Source organism: Macaca nemestrina, chromosome 10, assembly GCF_043159975.1.
Source record: "Macaca nemestrina isolate mMacNem1 chromosome 10, mMacNem.hap1, whole genome shotgun sequence".
NCBI classification, from domain to species: Eukaryota; Metazoa; Chordata; class Mammalia; order Primates; family Cercopithecidae; genus Macaca; species Macaca nemestrina.
This window is the reverse complement of record NC_092134.1, coordinates 79,135,510-79,162,428: the sequence shown is the minus strand read 5'-3', so window position 1 is coordinate 79,162,428 and position 26,919 is coordinate 79,135,510. Positions and strand designations below refer to the sequence as shown.

Genomic DNA, 26,919 nt, shown 5'->3' with positions numbered 1-26,919 from the left:
ACCAGAGACAGGAAATGTCATATTCCAGGGAGAGTACCCCACCCCCACCCCCACTCACCTTGGAATTTCCGGGAGCTGAGCAGTTTAGGTCAGAGCGCTGGGGTTAAAACCAGCCCCATGTTAGATGCATGCAGTTAAGCATTGTGGCTATGGCCTCCCCTGCCTCACCAGGAAAAACAAGGATTTACATGTGTTCTTCATTTTGAGGGAGAGAAAAGAAAAATCTCCCTTTATACCTTCATGCAGAAGAGGAGCCCCAAAGGTAGAAAATGAATGGGGGGTTCCCTCCTTTACCTACCGGATCGCCCCAGTTCTTTCTTTCCCTCTGGGCTAACAGGAGGGGCCTCCCCTCCCAGGTCTGGGTCTTGGCGGGCTGGCAGCTCCCCCGCCCCCACCCAGCTGCCTGGGCGCCACTGCGCAGCTGTCCCAGTCCGTTGCCATAGCAACTGGCAGCAGTACTACACTAAGGGGGAGAAGCAAATGGAAAAGTTAAAAGGCTTAACTTTCCTTTTCAGTGAAGACTGGGTGGAGAAGTTGGAAGGTACCTCTCTTGGCCTCAAGGCTAAGGCATTCAGAGCTCAAGGGAATTACTTCTTAGGTTTTAAATCCAGTATTTATGCTTATTCCTCTAACAGCACTGTAAATTAATCAATAGCATTTTAAGATCATCTAACAAGATTACAGCTCAACTGAAGGGGGGAGGGGAAAGGCTCGATCCTTCTACAATACGATCAGTACAAACCACCCATCACTTAATACAGCCCACCAGAGCACTTCGGGCAACCCCATTTTACCATCTGTCACAGAACAGTTAATTAAAATTGCTTGAGGGGAAAAATAACAGGAAACAGGGGAAGGGAAGTATTTTAAAGACACTATATAACTTTCCTTCTTTGGGGTGATTACTAGAGATAAAATCCAAAGACACAAAGCACTACCAAAACAACAACCCAAAAAAAAAAAAATCTTTTAACTAAAATTACAGGTGGAGCGCCGGGCGCAGCGGCTCATGCCTGCAATCCCACAACTTTGGGAGGACGGGGCAGGGCAATCATTTGAGGTCAGGTGTTTGAGACTAGTCCGACCAACATGGTGAAACCCCGTCTCTACTAAAAATACAAAAAAATTAACCAGGCGCGGTGACAGGCGCATATAGTCCCAGTTACTCAGGGAGCTGAGGGAGGAGAATCGCTTGAACCCGGGAGGCGGAGGTTGCAGTGAGCCAAGATCGTGCCACTGCACTCCAGCCTGGGTGACAAGAGTGAGACTGTCTCAAAAAAATAAAATAAAATTTAGGTGGAAAAAAATTCCTAAGAAGTTTAAAAAAAAAAAAAAAAAAGGAGAGCGGTTCTGCCACAACCTAATGGTTGATAAATTAAAACCACTTCTAGGTTGTTCTATAATGTTATGAAACAGATTTTTAAATAATTATTCATCACCTGATACATTATTAATGTACAACTCTCTGTATCAGTATGTCCCAATTCTTGAGAAAAGGAGTACTGGGATAAATAAAAAAGACATACAGAGACTTGAAATACTATAAGTTTTCCATTCTTCTGGCTCTAAAGAACATTTTTGAGAGCTTCAAAACTACTCTGCTTTATAGATATGGGAACTTTAAAGCCAGAAGTGGCTGCCATAGGAGAGTAAGAAAAAGGGACAATCAAAAGCAAAGAACTCAGTTGAGCCAAGCACGGTGGCCCACACCTGTAATCCCAGCACTTTGGGAAGCCGAAGCGGATGGATTACAGGAGGTCAGGAGTTCGAGACCAGCCTGACCAACATGGTGAAACCCCATCTCTACTAAAAATACAAAAATTGGCCAGGCATAGTAGCACATGCCTGTAATCACAGCCACTTGGGAGGCTAAGGCAGGAGAAGCGCTTGAACCTGGGAGGCAGAGGTTGCAGTGAGCCGAGATTGCACAACTGCACTCCAGCCTGGGCAACAAGAGCGAAACTCTGTCTCAAAAAAAACCAAATAAATAAATAAGAAAGAACGCAGTTGAGAAGCAGCATAGAATGGTGACTATTTTGGCTGTCAAACAGAAGAAACCATAGGGTATAAGACCAAAGGAGAAATTTTTTTTTTTTTTTTTTTTTGAGACAGAGTCTCGCTCTGTCACCAGGCTAGAGTGCTGTGGCGCAATCTCGGCTCACTGCAACCTCCAGCTCCCTGGTTCAAGGGATTCTCCTGCCTCAGCCTCCCAAGTAGCTGGGATTACAGACATGTGCCACCACGCCCAGCTAATTTTTGTTATTTTTAGTAGAGATGGGGTTTCATCACGTTGGCCAGGATGGTCTCGATTTCCTGATCTCGTGATCCACCCGCCTCGGCCTCCCAAAGTGCTGGGATTACAGGCATGAGCCACCGCGCCCGTCCAGAAATTTTTTAATTACAAAAGATTTCCTCAAATTGGAATGGATCATCAGCAAACCTCCGATTAAAAACTGCATTTTTCGGCCGGGCGCGGTGGCTCAAGCCTGTAATCCCAGCACTTTGGGAGGCCGAGACGGGCGGATCACGAGGTCAGGAGATCGAGACCATCAAAAAAAACTAGCCGGGCGAGGTGGCGGCGCCTGTAGTCCCAGCTACTCGGGAGGCTGAGGCAGGAGAATGGTGTAAACCCGGGAGGCGGGCCGGGCGCGGTGGCTCACGCCTGTAATCCCAGCACTTTGGGAGGCCGAGGCGGGCGGATCACAAGGTCAGGAGATCGAGACCACGGTGAAACCCCGTCTCTACTAAAAATACAAAAAATTAGCCGGGCGCGGTTGTGGGCGCCTGTAGTCCCAGCTACTCGGGAGGCTGAGGCAGGAGAATGGCATGAACCCGGGAGGCGGAGCTTGCAGTGAGCCGAGATCGCGCCACTGCACTCCAGCCTGGGCGACAGAGCGAGACTCCGTCTCAAAAAAAAAAAACCCGGGAGGCGGAGCTTGCAGTGAGCTGAGATCCGGCCACTGCACTCCAGCCCAGGCGACAGAGCGAGACTCCGTCTCAAAAAAATAAAAACTGCATTTTTCAACTCTTCTTACCTTTTGTTTTAAACTTTTCATAATTAAGGGATATGAAAACAATACCAAACATTTAAACAGGATCTTGACTCTGATTAACTTGCCATGTGTGATCTTGAGTAAATAAATTTTCCATCTGACCCCGGCATCATTTAAACAGACTAAATAAATCTGTACTACCCGCCCTACCTACCTCCTAGGGAAAAAGTGAGTTTATGTTGAAACCAAAGATCTATTAAGTCCCCCAAAGAGAACCTTCTGTAAAAATATGTCAGGGCTGAATACAACAGCAGAAGAAAATATGTGACCTTCCAAATTCCTAAGCTAGTAAACCAAATCACATGCAGTAACTCCTGCAGCTCAACACATTAGTAGATAGCAAGAAAATGAGGAACAGTGTCTTTGTTAACTAGGCACTGGAAAACGAATAAACCTTCAGATAACAGGGTAGGTATGTTCTCTCTCAAGGGCAAAATACTTATTCCTTAAAACTCAGACAAACTTTAAAGATGGCAGAATGAAAAGACTAATAGTAACTCTGTGAAGGAATAAGGAACAGGAAAGAATGACAGCAATACTAACATTTTGGTGAAATCTTTCAGAGAAAGAAAAGTGAATTTAAAGAGGAAAGAGACAAAAATATTCTGGTGTCCACCCCTCCCCACAAAGCATCAGGAAGTAAAAGATTGAGTTCAATTCCCTCCTTTCCACTCTTAAGAACTGCCTAAAGGGCACATGGGCTGAGGTCCTTTTCTTTTTGGGAAATGGGTTTTGTAACCACTGACAAATCAAATTAGGCCTGATGCCAGGAGTCAGAGTCCAACCATAATATTCTTTAAAGGATGGCATGCAATTGTCTTGTAAATCTCCTGGACAGTCACAGATCAGAAGCTGGCAAGGATGACGACATACTTCTGATGGAATGTGTCGTATCTTAACCTTGAAGTTACAGATCTGCTCAGGAGCAGCAGTAAGAAATGAGAAATGCACTCAGACATCGGAGGGGACATAATTCTCTTTTAGACAGTGCGACCCAGAGTATTAGGGTCAAATGAAACACAAAGCCAGTCAAACAATTTAAGGGCTAGAGCCTGGACCAGATAGAGCATCAAGACTGGTGGTTCACACTGAGCTTAGGGGGAGGGAGCTTTCCAGCATGAGAAATGAGACATGGTTGGCAGGATGATGGAGTGATTAAGGTAGAATCCCAATACGATGACAGACGAAAAGAAGGTGAGCCTCTGAACACAACCTTATCCTTGTGGAAATCTCCAAGGGAAAGGGTGAGCAGCTTCTCAAATTTCTAGAGTCTTTCAGGAATAATTGCTCTCAGCCTTCTCTCTTAAATATAGATAGGAACTATCTGGTAAAGCTACCCAGTAACTATAGATAGATTACAGCACCTAAGGCCCATAGAGATGAGAAAAGAGGCTGGGTGCGGTGGCTCACGCCTGTAATCCCAGCACTTTGGGAGGCTGAGGCAGGCAGATCTCCTGAGGTCAGGAGTTCCAGACCAACCTGGCCAACATGGTGAAACCCTGTCTCTACTAAAAATACAAAAATTAGCCACGCATGGTGGCAGGCGCCTGTAATCCCAGCTACTCGGGAGGCTGAGGCAGGAGAATCGCTTGAACCCAGAAGGTTGCAGTGAGCCAAGATTGAGCCATTGCACTCCAGCCTGGGCAACAAGGGCGAAACTTCGTCTCAAAAAAAAAAAAAAAAAAAATCAGCTCCCAGCAATTACAGAGAGGGCATCACAAGCAAGCTAGGGCAACCCAGAAAAACAAGAGGCAGGCCGGGCACAGTGGCTCCTGCCTATAATCCCAGCACTATGGGAGGCCGAGGCAGGTGGATCATGAGGTTAGGAGTTCAAGACCAGCCTGGTCAATATGGTGAAACCCCATCTATACTAAAGACACACAAAAATTAGTCAGGCGTGGTGTAATCCCAGCTACACAGGAGGCTGAGGCAGTTATGCACCTGTAATCCCAGCTACTCAGAAGGCTGAGGCGGGAGAATCACTTAAACTGGGAGACGGAGGTTGCAGTGAGCTGAGATGGCACCACTGCACTCCAGCCTGGACAACAGGGCAAGACTCCATCTCAAAAAAAAAAAAAAAAAAAAGGCTGGGCACAGTGTCTCACGCTTGTAATCCCAACACTTTGGGAGGCCGAGGTGGGAGAATCATAAGGTCAGGAGATCAAGACCATCCTGGCTAACACAGTGAAACCGTCTCTACTAAAAATACAAAAAAATTAACCGGGCATGGTGGCGGGCGCCTGTAGTCCCGGCTACTCCAGAGGCTGAGGCAAGAGAATGGCGTGAAGCCAGGAGGTGGAGCTTGCAGTGAGCCGAGATCGCACCACTGCACTCCAGCCTGGGCGACAGTGCGAGACTCCGTCTCAATATAAAAAAAAAAAAAAAAAAAAAAAAAAGAGGTAATGATTAGCCCTTGGCATTGACCATTTAATCCTGGAACAACCCACATAGGGTCCCTGGTATCTGCTTTGTCCAGTTTAGGCTCTACTCTCATCCCTCCAGTCATTTGAGACAGGGTCTTGTTCTGTTGTTCAGGCTGTAGTGCAGTGACGCAGACAGTTCATTGCAGCCTCAAACTCCTGGGCTGAAGCAATCCTCTCACCTCAGCCTCCTGAGTAGCTGGGACCACAGGGGCACACCACCATGCCTGGCTACATTTTTAAATTTTTTTGGTGAGATGCAGTCTCACTGTGTTGCCCAAGCTGGTCTCAAACTCCTGGGCTGAAGCAATCCTCCTGCCTTACCCCCACAAAGCAGTCACTACTTCTCAATACCAATTCCTGTGGCTTTTCTTACATCTTGTTATAGCCATTTTATTTTCATCACCACTTATGAGCAAAAGTACACATAATTCTAGATCTTTCACTAAGCTTTCTTTTTATTAAGAATGAAAGCCAGCCGGGCGCAGTGGCTCACGCCTGTAATCCCAGCAGTTTGGGAGGCCAAGACAGGTGGATCACCTGAGGTCAGGAGTTTGAGACCAGGCTGGCCAACATGGTGAAACCCCGTCTCTACTAAAAATACAAAAATTAGCCAGGCATCGTGCTGGGCACCTGTAATCCTAGCTACTTGGGAGGCTGAGGCAGGAGAATTGCTGAAACCTGGGAAGCAGAGGTTGCAGTGAGTTGAGATCCCGCCACTGCACTCCAGCCTGGGCGACAGAGCCAGACTTCACCTCAAAACAAAACAAAACAAAAGTATATTTGGCTGGGAGCGGTGGCTCACGCCTGTAATCCCAGCACTTTGGGAGGCCAAGGCAGACGGATCACAAGGTCAGGAGATCAAGATCATCCTGGCTAACACAGTGAAACCGTCTCTACTAAAAATACAAAAAAATTAACCGGGCATGGTGGCGGGCGCCTGTAGTCCCGGCTACTCGGGAGGCTTAGGCAGGAGAATGGCATGAACCTGGGAGGCAGAGCTTGCAGTGAGCCGAGATCGCACCACTGCACTCCAGCCTGGGCAACAGAGCCAGATTCTGTCTCAAAAAAACAAAAACAAAAACAAAAACAAAAACATATACTTGGCTGGGTACCATGGCTCACACCTATAATCCCAACAATTTGGGAGGTTGAGGCAGGATCACAGCTTGGGCCCAGAGTTCAAGACCAGCATGAGCAAACATAGGGGGACCTCCCCAATATGTAAAATAATAATTGTATATATACATATTCTAAATGGCGATAAAGGCTGCCCTGTAAGTTCCATTTGGTTGTATGTCCCCCCAGCTCTGATTACCAACATATTATAAATGAATGTGGGTTACAAGACTCAATTTTCAGAATTGCTTGAAGGTATCAGTCTGATAAACTGGTGTATTTAGTAGTAACACAAAAATTCTTGTTTGATATCTCAACATTTTATACTGGATTTTCTTTTTTTTCCACCCTCATTAAAATCCACTGAATTTCCTCTCTCAACTACCAGTTTTCAGAAACACGCATTCTATTTTATAGAATAAGATGTTGCCCTATTAAAAAAAAGTATCAGTTTTCTTTAAATTTAGCTAGGGTACACCTAAACCCACCACTGGGCAAGAGGTTAAATATCCAATTGTTTCAAGATTTATGAGAAAGCAGAATTTGGCACCACCATGGGAAAATGCCTTCCAGATGGTGTTTTCCAACAACTCTATCCTTGGAAATGTACTGAACTCATCTCAAGGCACCACACTCTCAGGTGGGTGTTAATCTCACATCCACTCCTCTCAAGCGTAATGAAACATGAATTTGGAGACCTCGTCACCTTTCACAAAGAACCTGGCAATACCATCATAAATAAATCTTGAGGAAAATGGGTAAGAGCAACATTTGAGTACATTATCATGAATCTTAGATTTATACATACCACTTTGGCAGATCATGTTCACAAAATATGGAAGGATTAAAAGAAAACTGAAAATGCTCATTCCCAAATAAAATTATGGTGATAAAGCATTTTCCAAATATTTGTCATAAAATTAAGACTCAGTCCTTACCATGGCATTATCTAGCTTGCAGATGTTAGACCTCAATAGCTTAAGGGTTACAAAGGCTCCTTCAGGTCATTTCAACAAATCATCCTTTTTTTTTTTTTTTTTGGAGACGGAGTCTCACTCTGTCACCCAGGCTGGAGTGCAGTGGCCAGATCTCAGCTCACTGCAAGCTCCGTCTCCCGGGTTTACGCCATTCTCCTGCCTCAGCCTCCCGAGTAGCCAGGACTATTGGCGCCTGCCACCTTGCCCAGCTAGTTTTGTTGTATTTTTTGGTAGAGACAGAGTTTCACCGTGTTAGCCAGGATGGTCTCAATCTCCTGACCTCGTGATCCGCCCATCTCGGCCTCCCAAAGTGCTGGGATTACAGGCTTGAGCCACCGCGCCCGGCCCAAATCATCCATTTTAACAAAGAACCTGTGTTAAGTCAGGCAATTTTTTTTTTTTTTTTTTCAGACGGAGTCTAGCTCTGTCGCCCAGGCTCGAGTGCAGTGGCACGATCTCAGCTCACGCTTCCATGTCCCGGGTTCATGCCATTCTCCTGCCTCAGCCTCCCGAGTAGCTGGGATTACAGGTGCCTGCCACCATGCCTGGCTAATTTTTTGTATTTTTAGTAGAGACGGGGTTTCACAGTGTTAGCCAGGATGGTCTTGATCTCCTGACCTTGTGACCCACCCACCTCGACCTCCCAAAGTGCTGGGATTACAGGCATGAGCCACAGCGTCCAGCTGACAATTTGTTTTCTTAGCATCAGTTTAAAGAAGACATTTGGCTGGGCATGGTGGCTCACGCCTATAATCCCAGCACTTTGGGAGGCGGGTGGATCACTTGAAGCCAGGAGTTCGAGAAGAGCCTAGCCAACATGGCGAAACCCCATCTCTACTAAAAATACAAAAATTAGTCAGGCGTGGTGGTGGGCACCTGTAATCCCAGCTACTCAGGAGGCTGAGGCAGGAGAATCGCTTGAACCCGGGAGATGGAGGTTACAGTGAACTGAGATTGCACCATTGCAATCCAGCCTGGGCAACAGAGCTAGACTTCATCTCAAACAAACAACAACAAAAAAAAATACAAGGGTATCCTTGGCTGCTCCTGGGCCATGTATTATGATCCTGACCAATTTCTCTCTGTGGGAATTTAAAAGCTGTTAAAAAAAAAATACATAATGGGTGATGACAGGAGAAACAAACCCACACCAGAAGTTATCGAACCTTGCAGGTCTTTTCAAGTATCTCTATTGACATTTAAGTTGAGTTACTATGCCACAATATCATAAAAGTATGCTCTACACTTCAGCTATATTGATAGTTAAATGCAAAGAAAGGCATCAGATAAATGGCTAAAGGGATGGGTAATCTCAGACCACCCAGCTCTTCAACTGAGTGTTTTGATGTGTTACATAAGATGTTTCTGACTCCCTTTTTGTCCAGTTTCCAACTACATTCCCAATTCAAATCCTATGCCGAAAACATGATTAATATAGTAATTCTGATCCTTGTTCTAAAATTGGTTGATTATGGGATATTTATTGAGGGCCTAAAAAGTATCAAGCATTGCATGAGCACAGAGTCTATTCCAGTTTTCAATTTTAAGGCGAGGATTTTTGAATTCCTCCTTGGTCAAGTTACCACCTCCTCCAAAGGTTGTTATAGAAAAGGTAAAAGGTAACTTGTCGCCGAGCGCGGTGGCTCATGCCTGTAATCCCAGCACTTTGGGAGGCCGAGGCGGGCGAATCACGAGGTCAGAAGATCGAGACCATCCTAATACGGTGAAACCCCGTCTCTACTAAAAATATAAAAAACTAGCCGGGCGTGGTGCTGGCAGGCGCCTGTAGTCCCAGCTGCTCGGGAGGCTGAGGCAGGAGAATGGCGTGAACCTGGGAGGCGGAGCTTGCAGTGAGCCGAGATCGTGCCACTGCACTATGGCCTGGGCGACAGAGCAAGACTGCCTCAAAAAAAAAAAAAAAAAGGTAACTTGTCAATAGTGGAAAGATCAGGACAGGAGTAAGTACATGTGGGTCTTAACCCAACTAGATCATTAAAAGGTCAAGTTGGACAATTTCATTAACTCTCATGGGTATTAGTTATCAGCCCTACTTAAACATCTGTTGTGGGGAAAACAAGAAAATACTCTGAAAAATATAAAGCAAATAGAAGTTAAATGTCTGACAGTAGATGAAGTTAAAAATAACTGTTTTGGGCCAGGCATGGTGGCTCACACCTGTAATCCCAGCACTTTGGGAGGCTGAGGTGGGCGTGTCATGAGGTCGGGAAAAACAGACCATCCTGGCTAACCTGGTGAAAGTCTGTCTCTACTAAAACTACAAAACATTAGCCCAGCATGGTGGCACGTGCCTGTAGTCCCAGATACTCAGGAGGCTGAGGCAGGAGAATTGCTTGAACCCCACAGGAGGCGGAAGTTGCAGTGAGTCGAGATTGCACCACTGCACTCCAGCCTGGGTGACAGAGCGAGGCTCTGTCTCAAAATAAATAAATATGTTTTGATAAGCGTTCCTGCTTCTGTTTTCTGGAAGAGTTTGTATAAAATTGGTATTTCTTCCTAAAAAGTTTGGTAAAATTCTTCAGTGAAGCCATCTGGGCTCAGAGTTTTCTTTTTCTTTTGAGACAGAGTCTTGCTCTGTCGTCTAGGCTGGAGTGCAGTGGTGCAATCTCAGCTCACTGCACCCCTCCGCCTCCGGGGTTCAAGCAATTCTCCTGCCTCAGCCTCCCAAGTAGCTGAGACTCAGGAGCACACCACCATGCCTGGCTAATTTTTGTATTTTTAGTACAGACGGGGCTTCACCATGCTAGCCAGGCTGGTCTTGAACTCCTGACCTCGTGATCCACCTGCCTCAGCCTCCCAAAGTTCTGGGATTACAGGCACGAGCCACTGCGCTTGGCCTGTGCCTGGCGTTTTCTTTGTGGGATGATTTATATCTACAAATTCCTTTTCCTTAACAGAGATAGGGCTAGTAAGGTTCGGAAGTTTTCTTCTTGTTTTTTCCTGTAGAGAGGTCTCATTATGTTTCCTAGGCTGGTCTTGAACTCTTGGCCTCCCAAAATGTTGAGATTACATGTGTGAACCTCCATGCCCACCCAAGGTTCTGTATTTAAGTGAGTTTTGGTAGTCTGTCTTCAAGGAAGTTTCTAACTTCAACTAAGACATTGAATGTATTCATATCATTTTTCTTTTTTTTTGAGACGGAGTCTCGCTCTGTCACCCAGGCTGGACTGCAGTGGCCGGATCTCAGCTCACTGCAAGCTCCACCTCCCGGGTTTACGCCATTCTCCTGCCTCAGCCTCCCGAGTAGCCGGGACTACAAACGCCGGCCACCTGGCCCGGCTATTTTTTTTTTTTGTATTTTTTTTAGTAGAGACAGGGTTTCACCGTGTTAGCCAGGAAAGGATGGTCTCTGACCTCGTGATCCGCCCATCCCTGCCTCCCAAAGTGCTGGGATTACAGGCTTGAGCCACCGCGCCCAGCCCGTATCGTTTTTCAAAATATTCCCCTATTACTTTTATCTGTAGGATCAGTAGCGATATTCCTTATTTCCTAATATTGGCAATTAGTATCTCTTTTCCTGATTTATCAATTTTATTCATCTTTTCAAAGAACTTTCCATTTTACTGATATTCTCTATTGTTCTATATCCCAATAATTGCTTTTATCATTACTATTTTCTTGTTTACTTTGGATTTAATTTGTTCTTTTTCTAGGTTCATAGGGCAAAACCTGTCAGTGACCTGCTTTTGTTATTAAAGTACTTAATGCTATCAATTTCCCTTTAAGCGCTGTCTTAACTGCATCCCACAAGTTTTTTTTGTTTTGTTTTTGAGATAGGGTCTCTGTCACCCAGGCTCAAGTGCAGTGGCAGGATCACAGCTCGATGCAGCCTTGATCTCCCAAGCTCCACTGAGCTTCCCACCTCAGCCTTCCAAGTAGCTGGGACTACCGGTGAGCCACCACTCCTGGATACTTTTTTTTTAGAAACTAGGTCTCACTATGTTGCCCAGGCTGGTCATGAACTCCTGGGCTCGAGTGATCCTCTCGTCTCAGCTTCTCAAAGTGTTGGGTTTACAGGAATCAGTCACAGCACCCAGCTTCATCCTAAAAGTTTTGATATATCGTCTTTTCATTTTCATTCAGTTCCAAGTATATTTTAGTTTTCTTTGCAATTTCCTCTTTGTAGGTGGGTTACTTTGAAGTGTGTTGTGTAGTTTCACAATATTTAGGGATTTTTCTTGATATCTTTGTTACTGATTTTTCATTTAATTGCACTATGATCAGGAAAGAAACATATCTTGGCCAGGCACAGTGGCTCATGCCTGTAATCCCAGCACTTTGGGAAGCTGAGATGAGAGGATCACTTGAGCCCAGGAGTCTGACATCAATCTGGGCAACATAACAAGACCCTGCCTCTACCAAAAAAAAAAAAAAAAAAGGGTGGGGGGGCTAAGCATGGTGGCACATGCCAGTGGTCCCAGCTTTTCTGAAGGCTGAGGCAGGAGGATCACTTGAGCCCAGGAGTTTCAGGCTGAAGTGAGTTATGATTGTGCCACTGAAATCCAGCTTGGGTGACAGAACAAGACCCTGTTTAAATTTTTTTTAAAAAACCTTTATGATTGAATCCTTTTGAATTTGAGACTTAATGACCCAGAAGATAAACTGTGTAACTGTTCCATGTGCACTTGAAAAGCACATGTATTCTGTTGTTGCTTGTACTATTCTATAAATGTCAATTATATCAGGTTATTGGCAGTGTTGTTCAAGTCTTCTGTTTCCTTACTGATTTCGTCTACCTGTTTTATCAGTTACTGAGAGGCACTGAAATTTCCAAATATAATTGCAGATGTCTGTTATTTCCTTTTTTTTTTTTTTTTTTTTTTGAGACGGAGTCTTGCTCTGTCACCCAGGCTGGAATGCAGTGGTGCAACCTCAGGTCACTGCAATCTCCGCCTCCCAGGTTCAAGCGATTCTCCTGCCTCAACCTCCCGAGTAGTTGGGATTAATTACAAGCGCATGCCACTATGCCCAGATAATTTTTGTATTTTTAGTAGACAGGGTTTCGCCATGTTGGCCAGGCTGGTCTGGAACTCCTGACCTCAAGAAGTCCACCAACCTCAGCCTCCCAAAGTGCTGGGATTACAGGCATAAGTCACCGCGCCTGGCTTGTTACTTCATTTCTGTTTTCCTTTGTGTATGTTGAAGCTTTATTATTAGCTTTTAGAACATTTAGAATTGTTATATCCACTTGATGGATTTATTCATTATTACATAACCTGGTGTTTGTTATTTGCCCTATTTCGTAAGTCTATCATGGAAAAATAATAAGAAAATACTTTGGAAAATATATAGGAAACAGAAGGAAAAATGTTTAATAATCAAGGAAGTTAAAATTTTAATAAATTTTCTTTATTATCTGTAAGTCTTATCTATGCTTATCTCTATTCATATAAATGAGGTTTGCTATGTTTTATCAGATCTTAGGCATAATTTATTGTTGTGAAATACTGAACAAATTAGCAGTATATTACCCTCCACAACTCACAGTGAGGTGAGGTGCACAGATTTAGGGATGAGAAACGAGGCACGGAGAGTTCAAGGATTTGCCTTAAAAACAAAACTTAAGATTTCCCAGCCTGTTAGTTGACCTCTTTAGTACAGGGCATTTTATTCCGACATAATTATATTTTATTCTGACATAATTATGCCCTCTGGCTCAGATATGAACTTGCTTTATTCTAAGAAACATAGATTACTATCAGAAAAATACTTGAATCCAATTTAGTTCCTCCTCTCCACAGAAGAAATAAATAACGAGTATGTTATAAAACCTAATCTTCAAACAGTCCTTTCAAGTACACCATCTCAAGCTCAGGGCTTTATCTAGTGTCCTTCCTAGTAATGAAACAGGATGGAACAGGCATTCAGTGAGTATGAAGAATAAGACTGCAAGTGAAAATTTTTACTCTCTCTATAACCTAGTTTCAGGTAGAAAAAAATTTGTCAGTGTTTAATTTTGATGAACTACTACTACTGGAAAGAAAATCCAGGCTACACAATCTATAGCCTCACTAGAAATATAGTGAAAATGTCCCAGCTAGTCTATTACATTCCTTGTAGAAAACCTTTTCTTTAGAAAGGCTTAAGCACACAGCTAACAAATACAGGTTATCCTGTGTTAATACCCCAAGGAGTTAACAGTCAGCCAACAGCTCAGTCTTCCATCCTTCAAGTCCTAGGCAAGAACAGGACTACACTGACACAAAACGTTGTAATTTGTAATGTTTTGATTCACATTTAAAATTACTGACAAGGCCGGGTGCGGTGGCTCATGCCTGTAATCCTGGCACTTTGGGAGGCCAAGGTGGGCGGATCACGAGATCAGGAGATCGAGACCATCCTGGCAAACACAGTGAAACCCCGTCTCTACTAAAAATACAAAAAAAATTAGCTGGGCGCGGTGGCGGGCGCCTGTAGTCCCAGCTACTCGGGAGGCTGAGGCAGGAGAATGGCATGAGCCCGGGTGGCGGAGGTTGCAGTGAGCCGAGATCACACCACTGCACTCCAGCCTAGGAGACAAAGCGAGACTCCGTCTCAAAAAAAAAAAAAAAAAAATTATTGACTTAAAAAGCAAACTCCAAGATGACTTAGGAGTCACTTCATAAAGTCTAAGGTTTAGAAGGTTTGTTAATGATCACTTATCCAACTCCTTCCCTATAAGATGAAGAAACTAAGGACTAAAAAGGGCAGATGGCTCACCCATGGTTACACCATTAGATAATGGCAGAGGTAGGACAAGAACCCAGGTTTCTGAGCCTTTTTTCACTTGCCTCTCTTTCTTTAAAAATAACCTTTTCTTTTCTGAATTAGGTCAAATCTATTTGGGTAGAGGTTAGGGAACCAATGTGTAGTAGTCTGAATGATGGCCCTCTCCCAACAGAGATTCATATCTTAACCCCTTGAACCTGTAAATGTTACTTTATATAGCAAAAGATGTGATTAAAAGATGAATCTGGCCAGGCGTGGTGACTCATGCCTGTAATCCCAGCACTTTGGGAGGCTGAGGCAGGCGGATCACCTGAGGTCAGGGGTTTGAGACCAACCTGGCCACAATGGTGAAATCCCATCTCTATTAAAAATACACAAATTGATTGCCGGGCGCAGTGGCTCAAGCCTGTAATCCCAGCACTTTGGGAGGCCGAGACAGGCGGATCACGAGGTCAGGAGATCAAGACCATCCTGGCTAACACGGTGAAACCCCGTCTCTACTAAGAAATACAAAAAACTAGCCAGGCGAGGTGGCGGGCGCCTGTAGTCCCAGCTGCTCAGGAGGCTGAGGCAGGAGAATGGTGAAAAACCCGGGAGGCGGAGCTTGCAGTGAGCTGAGATCCGGCCACTGCACTCCAGCCTGGGTGACAAAGCGAGACTCCGTCTCAAAAAAAAAAAAAAAAAAAAAATACACAAATTGGCTGGGCACCTGTAATCCCAGCTACTCAGGAGGCTGAGGCAGGAGAATAGCTTGAACCTGGGAGGCGGAGGTTGCAGTATGCCGGGATCACACCAATGCACTCCAGACTGGGCGACAAAGCGAGACTCTGTCTCAAAATAAAATAAACATGAATCTACATTTTTTTTTCAGGGACCTGCCACTTTAGGAATAAAATGTATTTTAAATCTGCTCTCTCAGGTTGAATTAAAAGATAGGAGAGGAGAAATTTATCCTGGTTCATCCAAGTGGTTTCTTATTTGCAATCATACGTATCCTTATAATACAGAGGTAGAGGGAGAGTTCTGATGGAAGTACTCAAGAGAGAAGACAATGTGAAAACAGAACAGAGAGACATGCCAAGGAATGCTGACCATAATCAGAAGCTAAAAGAGGCAAAGAACACAGTCTCTCCTATAGCCTCCAAAAGGGCCTCAATATCTTGATTGTAGACTTCTGGGCTCCAAAATTGTGAGAAGAATAAACTCCTTTTGTTTTAAACCACCAAGTCTGTGGTAATTTGTTACAGCAGCCACAGGAAACTAATACACAGGGGGAATAAAATTTTAAAAATCATAAAGTAGACATATATAAAACATTACTGATCGAAAAAGAATTGTGTTTCAGATAACCCAAAGAATGTCTAAAACCTTTAATCTCTCATTTTCAAAGAGTAAATTGAGGCAACTGCAGGATACAATTTGCCCCAAAGAAATTGGCAGATCTGAGAAGAGAAACTCAGAAAGATCTAATATTTACATAGCTGCTAACAGGAACAGTGTAGGTTTTTCTGCAAACATGCTAGCTGGTAGAGCTCCTGGACAGACTAAACATAGGCAGCAGTTGTCACAGTGGGTGTTCTTCCAGCACAAGTGTAAAGCTGTCATCAGAAATGAATATGTGGCTTCGAGTGGCTTACAGAAATCCAACAAATCTGCATCTTGGACTCTGGACAAGCGAACTCTTCTCAGGATCACCTGGACTCCTTCCTATTAGTACAATGATCAGTTAAAATCATTCTCTATAAGCAAGGAAGAAAAATAAAAGTTTATGTCAGGAGAAAAAGATGATTGCCCAGAGTCCAAGTTCACGAATAGCAGATACGTAAACAGCCATACTGAGTCAAGTGGTATCTCATGTTGTAATTTATTACTTTTAAAATCAATATCCATAACATAGCTTTAGGCCCAGTTTCATGTAAGGTGAATGGAAATAAAAACAATCTAAGTAAAAGGACAAAATAAAGACTAGAAATGCTTTACCACGACAGTTATTAATTAAATGGGCTATATCAATAAGATACAGAAATCATGCTATGCAGTTAAAGACCTCAATAGAGCTGGGCACAGCGGCTAGCGCCTGTAATCCTAACACTTTAGGAGGCCGAGGCAGTTGGATCACGAGGTCAGTAGATCGAGACCATCCTGGCTAACACGGTGAAAACCTGTCTCTACTAAAAATACAAAAAAATTAGCCAGGCATGGTGGCACATGCCTGTAATCCCAGCTACTCGGGAGGCTGAGGCAGGAGGATCACTTGAACCTGGGAGACAGAGGTTGCAGTCAGCCAAGATCACGCCACTGCACTCCAGCCTGGGCAACAGAGTGAGACTGTCTCAAAAACAAACAAACCTCAACAGAAGCAAAAAAATACTTGGTCTTCCTCAAAAATCTTTGTACCCTGATACCAAACCTTTCTCTTTTCTAGAGTATTGTTAAAAGGCTCTGAGAATCTCCAGAATTTCCCCAGCCATATACAAATCCAGCCGCTTCAAATGTAGGCTCACTCCTTCTTTCCCCAACTATCACCCTGCTTACCTACTACCCAAATTGAAGCTTTCCACTTACTAGTTTTCAGGCAGAACAGTGAAAAAATATATTCCCCTTTATAGTAAACACTCCTTTTAGATTTGGTTGCAATGGTTAGGTATATCTCTAAGTTGTTCTTTTTTTTTTGAGACAGTCTCGCTCTGTCATCCAGGCTGGAGTGCTGTGGTGCCGAGTCTCGGCTCACTGCAACCTCCGCCTCCCAGGTTCAGCAATTCTCCTGCCTCAGCCTCCCGAGTAGCTGGGACTATAGGCGCCCGCCACCACGTCTGGCTAATTTTTTGTATTTTTAGTAGAGACGGGGTTTCACCATGTTAGCCAGGATAGTCTCAATCCTGAACTCATGATCCGCCTGCCTCGGCCTCCCAAAGTGCTGGGATTACAGGCATGAACCACTGCACCCGGCCGGTATGTCTCTAAGTTCTAAGCACAAATGCTGTAACTTTTGTAATTGGAGGCCCAACACATATCACACTGGAAGTTAGGATTTCTAACTCTGTGAGATTCCCAGAATTTCAATGAAAAATTACCCACTAAAATTTCACCACCAGAGAGAAAAGTTCATCATATCTATTAATTATCACATTAGAGGCTGGGCACAGTGGCTCACGCTTGTAATTTCAGCACTTTGGGAAGCCAAGGCAAGCGGATCACCTAAGTTCAGGAGTTCGAGGCCAGCCTGACCAACATGGAGAAATCCTGTCTCTACTAAAAATTAGTAGGGCGTGGTGGCACACGTCTGTAATCCCAGCTACTCAGGAGGATGGGGCAGAAGAATCGCTTGAACCCGGGAGGCAGAGGTTGAGGTGAGGCAAGATCGCGCCATTGCACCCCAGACTGGGCAACAAGAGCGTCTCAAAACAAACAAACAAACAAACAAAAAACCCTATCACACTGTGAGAGATTTTGCAATATTTTTATTGTTTTCCCTCTTTAAGCACTGTGAGACTTCACAATAAAACAAGCAATTTTCACTTGCACACCAAACTATAAAGTCTCAGCTTGGCTCCTATAATCTTTCAAAGTAAAACACATGAGTAAAAACACCAAGTAACAGGTCACTGCTTAATCTGTTTAGATACTCCTTGACTTACAGGTTGAAAATACGAAAAATTGAAAATTCATTTCCTACACCTAAGGTGTTCCTACCGAACATCATAGCTTAGCCTAGCCTACTCTTAAATGTGTTCGGAATACTTACATTAGCCTACTGTTGGACAAAATCACCTAACACAAAGCCTATTTTATAATAAAGTGTTGAATATCTCATGTAATTGGTTGATTAATGTACCGAAAGTGAAAAACAGAAAGGTTATGTGGATACTTGAAGTATGGTTTCTACTGAAAGGAAATTGTTTTCCACACCATTGTAAAAGTGAAAAAATCTTAAGTCGAAATATCACAAGTAAGGGACCATCTGTACAAGGGGCTGGGGCTGGAGATGGAAGGAACTGACTCAGAAAGTAATCAAAGGTGGCATGATTTGGTGACCTATTGTTCAGATCAGCAGTCTTTTTTCCCCCAAAACTCTGGGTCTATAAACAGCTGCGAAATCAGTTCGGTGGAAATTGACTGCTTTCTTAAGACAATGAAATAGTATACTGCAGACAAAAGAGTATCAGAGTGCTCTGCACGTTTGTTTGTTTAGTGAAATCTGTTTCAATGTGTGTACAAGATTACTGTAAAATACATTTCTTACTGAAGTCAAAAAAGTTTTGAAACGTGGATCCAAAAGAATCCCAGTAAAGAACCCCAGTAAAGAGGCTAGCTAGAATCAAGTGAAAAAGACGGATGTGAGGCAAAGTCTACCTTCTTCAAAAACATATTTGCCGTTATTTTAGGAAGCCAAACAAGGACAAGATGCAATCAATCATATGTGTAAGTTTAAGTTGCAAAAAGTGGTAAATATTTCTTTTTTCCTGAGACAAGGTCTCACTCTGTCACCCAGGCTGGGGTGCAGTGGCACGATCTTGGCTCACTACAACCTCTGCCTCCAGGTTGAAGCGATTCTCCCATCTCAGGTTCCTGAGTAGCTGGGATTACAGGTGCCCACCAATATGCTTGGCTAATTTTTGCGGGGGTTTTTGTTTTTTGTTTTGAGACGGAGTCTCGCTCTGTCACCCAGGCTGGAGTGCAGTGGTGCAATTTCTGCTCACTGCAACCTCCGCTTCCCGGGTTCAAGCAATTCTCTCTGCCTCCCGAGTAGCTGGAATTAGAGGTACCTGCCACCAAGCCCGCTTAATTTTTTTGTATTTTCAGTAGAGACGGGGTTTCACGATGTTGGCCAGGCTGGTCTTGAACTCCTGACCTCAAGTGATCCACCCGCCTCGGCCGCCCAAAGGGCTGGGATTACAGACATGAGCCACTGCGCCCGGCCCAATTTTTGTGTTTTTAGTAGAGACGGGTTTCACCATGTTGGCCAGGCTGGTCTCAAACTCCTGGCCTCAAGTGATCCGCCCACCTCAGCCTCCCAAAGTGCTGGGATTACAGACGTAAGCCACTGGCACCAGATCAAGTGGTAAAAATTTTAATAAAAATTTCCTTTTATCAAATGGAACAATGATCAATTCTGTATCTAAGGAGATAAACATCAGGATTTAGCGATCCATTTACCAAAGGCCACTCCCTAAACACTTCAACCATCTTCTCTCACTTTTACCTATTTTCCAATTGGTAAAATAATGGATTTTGAAAAAATAATAAACTCTAGCATTTTATTTTTATTTTTTAGCAATGGGATCTTGTTGTGCTGCCCAGACGAGTGCAGTGGCTATTCACAGGCATAATCATTTCACACTGCAGCCTTGACCACCTGAGCTCAAGCCTCCTGCCTCAGCTTCCATAGTAGCTGGGACTACAGGAACACGAAACTGTGCCCTGCATACTCCAGAATTTTGGGAGAATGATTTTCAACCGAGGGAGATTTTATCCCCGATCCCTACCTCTCCGGACATTTGGCAATGTCTGTTAACAATCTGATTGTCACAAATGGGGACGTGGCGAGAGGTGCGATGTTACTGGCATACAGTGGGTAGAAGCCAGGGATTTTGCTAAATATTTTACTATGCACAGGACACCCCGAATACCCTTAACAAAGAATTATTATCTGCCTCAAAATATCAACAGTGCTAACGCTGAGAAATCTTGCTGCAGGTTAAGACTGTATTCCTTTCAAACCTAAATAAATCCAGGACAGATACCCTTAACCAGTATCACTTTAGTTCTCAGAAGCTCAGCAACCCCATTACTAGCATACCTACAAATAGGTTTAAAACCAGGGATAAATTATATATAAATACTTTGTCCTTTTGCTAGTGCCAGAGAACATGGAAATTTTTCCTCTGTTCATAAACTGCTATTAAAATCGTTTGTCTTTGGTATAAAGTCGGAAAGGTCTCTAGTCATAAGTGTACTTCATAGGTAGTTGATTTTCAGTATTTAAGTATTTTCCCTTGATCCTGAATTATTGAATAAAGCAGTAAGACTCTGATACAGCCAATGTTATCAAAATTTATTTATTTCTCCAAAAGATCCTGGAATAAGCAGAGGGGGCATTACCAAAAGGAGATAGACTGCATGTAAAACACACTTCGAAGGAAATCTAATTAAAAGGCAAGGAATAATCCAGGTGATGGATGAGTCTTCTGTCCCCAGAACCCTAAATATTACCCTCTTTAAGCGTTTCTTTTTTAATCCAAAGTCAGATATCCTCAAATGAACATCAAAAAGAGGGGTTTTAGGATATCTTTAATGGTGTAAAGAAAGGAAATGTATGAGAGGGAAAGTTCCCGGGAGAAAGAGACTAAAATAAAAGCACTGGGCACATGGATTATATAAATCAGAAAAAGGGTGGTAAGTATGTGATTATGATTAGAAACACAAAACAATTGACTTCATTTTTTATTTAATTTTAATCACAAATCATTAATCTTGCAAAGTTTTAAACATTAAAGAACCAGCCTGCCTCGATCCTACTGTGTCCCTAGGACTGACACACTTTGGTGTGTAGCTTTGGAAAACTTTTCTATGGACCTACAAACATATTGTTCGTGGAAATATGCACTATCAGGATATAGAGATTTCTCCTAATCGTTCTAACATTTTAACAGTCTTCCTAAAGAAGCGACTTCTGAAAGTATTATAAAAAAACAAACAAAAACCTCCTCTGTTCCCCAAACCTCAAGTGGTGAGGAGGCGGGGGAAAAATGGTCAAGTCGAGGAATACACGAGGAAACTTAGGCTTTCAGGGAGGTGTATGGGACTGAGGCCTAAAGGCTCCGTTAGAACATTAGAAAAGTCATTGTGGATAAAACATTCATCCTCACACGCCATTACAGGCACCGACTCCCCTTCCTCACAACCCCAAATCGAAGACCTCTCTCTTTTGGAGAGCCGATTGGACGACTGGTCCCAGTGCTTTCCTTAGGCTGTCCGTCTACTGGCTCCAGATTCGTTCCATCCGTTTAACCGCCCGATCCCGCATTCCCCATTGGAGTCAAACCGCTGCCTCCTGGAGAAGCCCAACCTACCGCGCGCTTCCTGCTCACTGGCTCAGTGAGACGCTGCTCAGAAGGGGAAAACCCATCTCCCACATTCCGATGGCCCAAGTGCCGATCAGTCGGCAGCTCAAGGCACACCCAATTGGCCTATACACAAGCCAGTCAAAGTCTTCGGCTGCACAGCTCCCAAGAACCTACAGGGATTAAAACATCCCGCCCCCTGTTCTTCTATTGGTTGACCCGATCCACCGCTGCCCCTTGACTATCCCCCACCCCGCGGTCCATTCATTTCACACAATAACGGGCCCAAATGGAGTCAGTTCAAGACCTACTATGGGTAGATAAGACTGTCTGCCACTTACCCGGGATTGAGAGTGATCACTCACGCTAACGTCTGCCCTGTTCCTGTTTGGTGAGGCCGCACTACTAGCCACCACCGCCGCCGCCTTCTGCGCAACGCCAACCGCCCGCCAAAACGGATCCTTCCCTGCGCCTGCGCAACCAATCCTGGGACCGGACCTTTTTTCTCCGCCCACTGCGCATGCGCAAAGCTAGAACCAACTCCCGCCAACACGCAGGCGCCGTAGGTTCACTGCCTAGTCCTGCCCGCCATTTCACGTGTTCCCAGAGGCAGGTGGAACTTCTTAATGCGCCTGCGCAAAATTCGCCATTTTGCTACACGTGCGGTCAACAAGCGTTCTTTGCAAAAAAACTGTGACCTCCTGGCTGCTTGTCTAATACATAGTGTTAATCATGCTTTGCCAAGCGACATGACTGTAATATTTACGCGTGGAAGATGAAAAAGGCGTTAAACACCCCAGGTAGATTCAAACATGAATGATTGGTCGGTTGGCCAATCAGACTGGTTAACAGTAATATTACTCGAGAACCAATTGACTCCAAGGGGTGGAGACGCGTAGAACGCCCAAAGGAATGACGTTACACAGCAATGTGGTACCACAGGCCAATAGCAAGGGGAAGCGATTTCAAATGTCCAATCAGAGCTGTTCCAGGGCGGAGTCTACCAATGCCGAAAGCGAGGAGGCGGGGTAAAAAAGAGAGGCCGAAGGTAGGCTGGCAGATACGTTCGTCAGCTTGCTCCTTTCTGCCCGTGGACGCCGCCGGAGAAGCATCGTTAAAGTCTCTCTTCTCCCTGCCGTCATGTCTAAGTCAGAGGTGAGTTAGGCGAGCTTTCCAACTTGAATTTTTTCGTCTCCCTTTCCTGAATCGGTAAGATGCGGCTTGGTTTCGTTCCTTGCACCAGCCGATTCTACAGTTAACTTCGGTCGCTGCCAAGGCCTACCCCTCCCAAAGTTCAAGTCGCCATTTTGTCCTCTTGATCGCCATGAGGCCGCTCTCCGCCAACCACGAGTTATCACGCGGGACTCGCTACTCGTAGCAAAATTCTTAGGCACACAGGATCTTTGTCTTTTTTTAAACCTTGCCTTGGTGAGCGAGATTTCTGAAGAGCGGTTAGTCCCATTATGGAGATGCACCCCTCCCGCCCAAGCCTTTGTTGCGCGTGCGTCGGAAGACGACTAGAGACGCATGCGCTTGCGATTTCCCAGCACTCCCAACCCCCAGCATACTGCCTCCCTTGGTGGAGAGAAGCACGTGGCCTGTTGCGACCTGAACAAACAATAAGTGCTAGGTACACAGTTGGTGTCTAGTTTTTCTTTTCCTTGATGGAAATTGTTTCGTGTTGTAGTCCATTTAACACTTCCCCCTTCCCCCACTCCAGTCTCCTAAAGAGCCCGAACAGCTGAGGAAGCTCTTCATTGGAGGGTTGAGCTTTGAAACAACCGATGAGAGCCTGAGGAGCCATTTTGAGCAATGGGGAACGCTCACGGACTGTGTGGTAAGAATTGGGACAAAGCAGTAAAATAGCCGAGATTTCCTTGGCATATCTTGGTGCAGTCCTCTCTGAATGCTTATGAAAGTTGTTAGTAGCATTATAGTTAGAGCTTTGTCGACAAAGGAATATTCTGCTTTGATTTTAAAAGCTACCTGTTAAATCTAGGGTAGTGGGAAACTGGACCGCTTTTCATAAAAGGCTGGTATAAAGTTTCCTATTGCCCTATTCAAAGTTAAAATGACAAAAGCTGCTGCGGTCAGACTTTGTTACATAAATTAACACTGTTCTCAGGTAATGAGAGATCCAAACACCAAGCGTTCCAGGGGCTTTGGGTTTGTCACATATGCCACTGTGGAGGAGGTGGATGCAGCTATGAATGCAAGGCCACACAAGGTGGACGGAAGAGTTGTGGAACCAAAGAGAGCTGTCTCAAGAGAAGTGAGTTGTTTTGTGTTGGGTTTTTTTTTGGTTTTTTTTTTCCCCCTTCAACTCATTTAGAGATGTGCTGCTATGGACTTAAGATTCAGGAGTTTTCTAAACTTACCAGAACAATTTTTGATTTGAATATAGGGTTTGCTAATCTAAACCTGTGGTTTTCCTCCTATTAGGATTCTCAAAGACCAGGTGCCCACTTAACTGTGAAAAAGATATTTGTTGGTGGCATTAAAGAAGACACCGAAGAACATCACCTAAGAGATTATTTTGAACAGTATGGGAAAATTGAAGTGATTGAAATCATGACTGACCGAGGCAGTGGCAAGAAAAGGGGCTTTGCCTTTGTAACCTTTGACGACCATGACTCTGTGGATAAGATTGTCAGTAAGTATCCGATAGTGGCATTTAGTAAGGGTTCCACAATCCATGTGTGGCATTCTAAACCCTGAGGCCATGTATTTATATTTTTTTTAGTTCAGAAATACCATACTGTGAATGGCCACAACTGTGAAGTTAGGAAAGCCCTGTCAAAGCAAGAGATGGCTAGTGCTTCATCCAGCCAAAGAGGTATGCTTGTTGCTTAATTAAACCTTAAAGGTAACTTTGAGTTACTTCAGTATGAATGATTTAATGCTTAAACTTCATTTCTTAAGGTCGAAGTGGTTCTGGAAACTTTGGTGGTGGTCGTGGAGGTGGTTTCGGTGGGAATGACAACTTCGGTCGTGGAGGAAACTTCAGTGGTCGTGGTATGTATGGTTTATGTACGTGTAGTTCTGACGTCACACCGTCTTTGCTATGTAGATTTTACAGTGTGGGAAGTGCATTCAGAATGTCATTTTCAGTGCAAGTCATACTTAAAACTTGAAACTTTTTCTTCCAGGTGGCTTTGGTGGCAGCCGTGGTGGTGGTGGATATGGTGGCAGTGGGGATGGCTATAATGGATTTGGTAATGATGGTAAGTTTTTTAGGACTAAGTAGAGAAAAAATCCTGGCAACCTGGATCTTTAGAATAGGTTGATAAGAGACTAAAATTCTGGTGCATGACAAACTCAACCTTGCCCATAACACGCATGCTGTGAGCAGGCCTTCAGCCATTACACTTGCACACGTTTTCATTGTCAAATACTTTTGTCTTATTGAGAAGAATTGTATTCTTGTAGGTGGTTATGGAGGAGGCGGCCCTGGTTACTCTGGAGGAAGCAGAGGCTATGGAAGTGGTGGACAGGGTTATGGAAACCAGGGCAGTGGCTATGGCGGGAGTGGCAGCTATGACAGCTATAACAACGGAGGCGGAGGCGGCTTTGGCGGTGGTAGTGGTAGGTATCCAGTGATCCAAGTACTTGGTGTGACAGCTAGATTAGCCTTTTAGAGCTTGGGTTCTGGTGCTGTTAAAGCATTATGTGGTACATTGCATGGTATATTAAAAACAAATGGGCTTGCTATGCTACCTCCTCCTAGCTTTAAGCTGGGGCCGCCTCACTCCCAATTAGTAGAGATAAGTGGATAGTATTGTCTTTGAGTTAGATTAGTATCATAGAAGGATTTAGTATCTTAACTCCTTTGGGACCTTAGGCGCTTAGTTGATGTATCCAAGATACTTCTGCTTGCTGTGGCCCTGGATCCATGAAGGCCTTCAAGGCTGGAGAATATGCTTGAGCCACTATGAAAATCTCTTTATTTTATGTCATGGTGAGTTAGGCCAGTTTTCTTTTTATTACTGGATTATTCAACTGAATGCCTTTCCCAGAGAATGAAATGCAAAGATTGGAGTCACCATAGTTTGGGAGAAAGGAAGGCAGATAACTCAACCTTATTTTATTCTGACCACTAAACAGAATTGGAAACTAGCATCATCCTCAGGTAACAGACGAAGGCCCTCTTTCCCATTCATAGGAAGCAATTTTGGAGGTGGTGGAAGCTACAATGATTTTGGCAATTACAACAATCAGTCTTCAAATTTTGGACCCATGAAGGGAGGAAATTTTGGAGGCAGAAGCTCTGGCCCCTATGGCGGTGGAGGTCAATACTTTGCAAAACCACGAAACCAAGGTATGGTATCTGTAATTTGGGATCATGTCAAAAGAGTAGTATCTGTAGCTACTGCTGGGAAGAAAGCCCTTTAATTGCTATGTCTAGGCAGCAAAACGTTTACAGTTTAGAACCTTCAGAAAGTGATAATTTGATCACAAATTTAAAAAGTCATGGGACTGCTTTACCACTTCCTTTGGAGTAGGGGCCATTTTTAAATGGCCAGACACTTGAATTTAACTTTTATTATCTCAACTATGAAAACATTGTGTTACTGTTGGCACTTTGAAACTTTAAAAGAAAAATTGTACTCTTCAGGTGGCTATGGCGGTTCCAGCAGCAGCAGTAGCTATGGCAGTGGCAGAAGATTTTAATTAGGTAAGTAAGCACCTTTTTGTGTGTGGACATAATTTTTTAAATTGCTGATGAACCCAATAACCCTAATGTAGCTGAGCAGTGCAACATAGTTAACATTATAATTGCAGTAATTGTGGATATAAAGTTAATATTCAGATCAGCAAAATTTGTGGGAAGCAAACTTGATATTGGATTGTAGCCTTGAGTGTTAATATGTTTAGATTAACAACTTTATTCCATATTGTTCAACAGGAAACAAAGCTTAGCAGGAGAGGAGAGCCAGAGAAGTGACAGGGAAGCTACAGGTTACAACAGATTTGTGAACTCAGCCAAGCACAGTGGTGGCAGGGCCTAGCTGCTACAAAGAAGACATGTTTTAGACAAATACTCATGTGTATGGGCAAAAAACTCGAGGACTGTATTTGTGACTAATTGTATAACAGGTTATTTTAGTTTCTGTTCTGTGGAAAGTGTAAAGCATTCCAACAAAGGGTTTTAATGTAGATTTTTTTTTTTTTTTTTTGCACCCATGCTGTTGATTGCTAAATGTAATAGTCTGATCGTGACGCTGAATAAATGTCTTTTTTTTAATGTGCTGTGTAAAGTTAGTCTACTCTGAAGCCATCTTGGTAAACTTCCCCAACAGTGTGAAGTTAGAATTCCTTCAGGGTGATGCCAGGTTCTATTTGGAATTTATATACAACCTGCTTGGGTGGAGAAGCCATTGTCTTCGGAAACCTTGGTGTAGTTGAACTGATAGTTACTGTTGTGACCTGAAGTTCACCGTTAAAAGGGATTACCCAAGCAAAATCATGGAATTATTGGTTATAAAAGTGATTGTTGGCACATCCTATGCAATATATCTAAATTGAATAATGGTACCAGATAAAATTATAGATGGGAATG

General features: G+C 43.9%; 2 protein-coding genes across 3 annotated transcripts in view; one reads left to right on the top strand and one right to left on the bottom strand.

The window, feature by feature from the left end:
* Nucleotides 1-21,859, bottom strand: part of LOC105474228 (chromobox 5) — a 49,387-nt gene extending 27,528 nt beyond the window's left edge. The window contains exon 1 of one of the 2 annotated variants that reach the window (XM_011728726.3): nucleotides 21,701-21,859. The gene's annotated coding sequence lies outside the window, so the exon portion shown is untranslated. Of the gene's footprint in view, nucleotides 1-298; nucleotides 410-21,700 lie in introns of those variants that run through there. The other variant, XM_011728727.3, reaches the window with a different exon arrangement.
* Nucleotides 21,860-22,374: 515 nt separating this feature from the next.
* On the top strand, nucleotides 22,375-26,604 carry LOC105474229 (heterogeneous nuclear ribonucleoprotein A1). Its single transcript, XM_011728728.3, is given in 12 exon segments — nucleotides 22,375-22,514; nucleotides 23,080-23,196; nucleotides 23,485-23,631; nucleotides 23,802-24,012; nucleotides 24,103-24,195; nucleotides 24,282-24,374; nucleotides 24,509-24,583; nucleotides 24,789-24,944; nucleotides 25,522-25,677; nucleotides 25,975-26,009; nucleotides 26,012-26,034; nucleotides 26,266-26,604. Coding segments are annotated over 12 exon segments (1,224 nt in total). The 5' UTR covers nucleotides 22,375-22,499; the 3' UTR covers nucleotides 26,369-26,604.
* The last annotated feature ends 315 nt before the right edge of the window (nucleotides 26,605-26,919 follow it).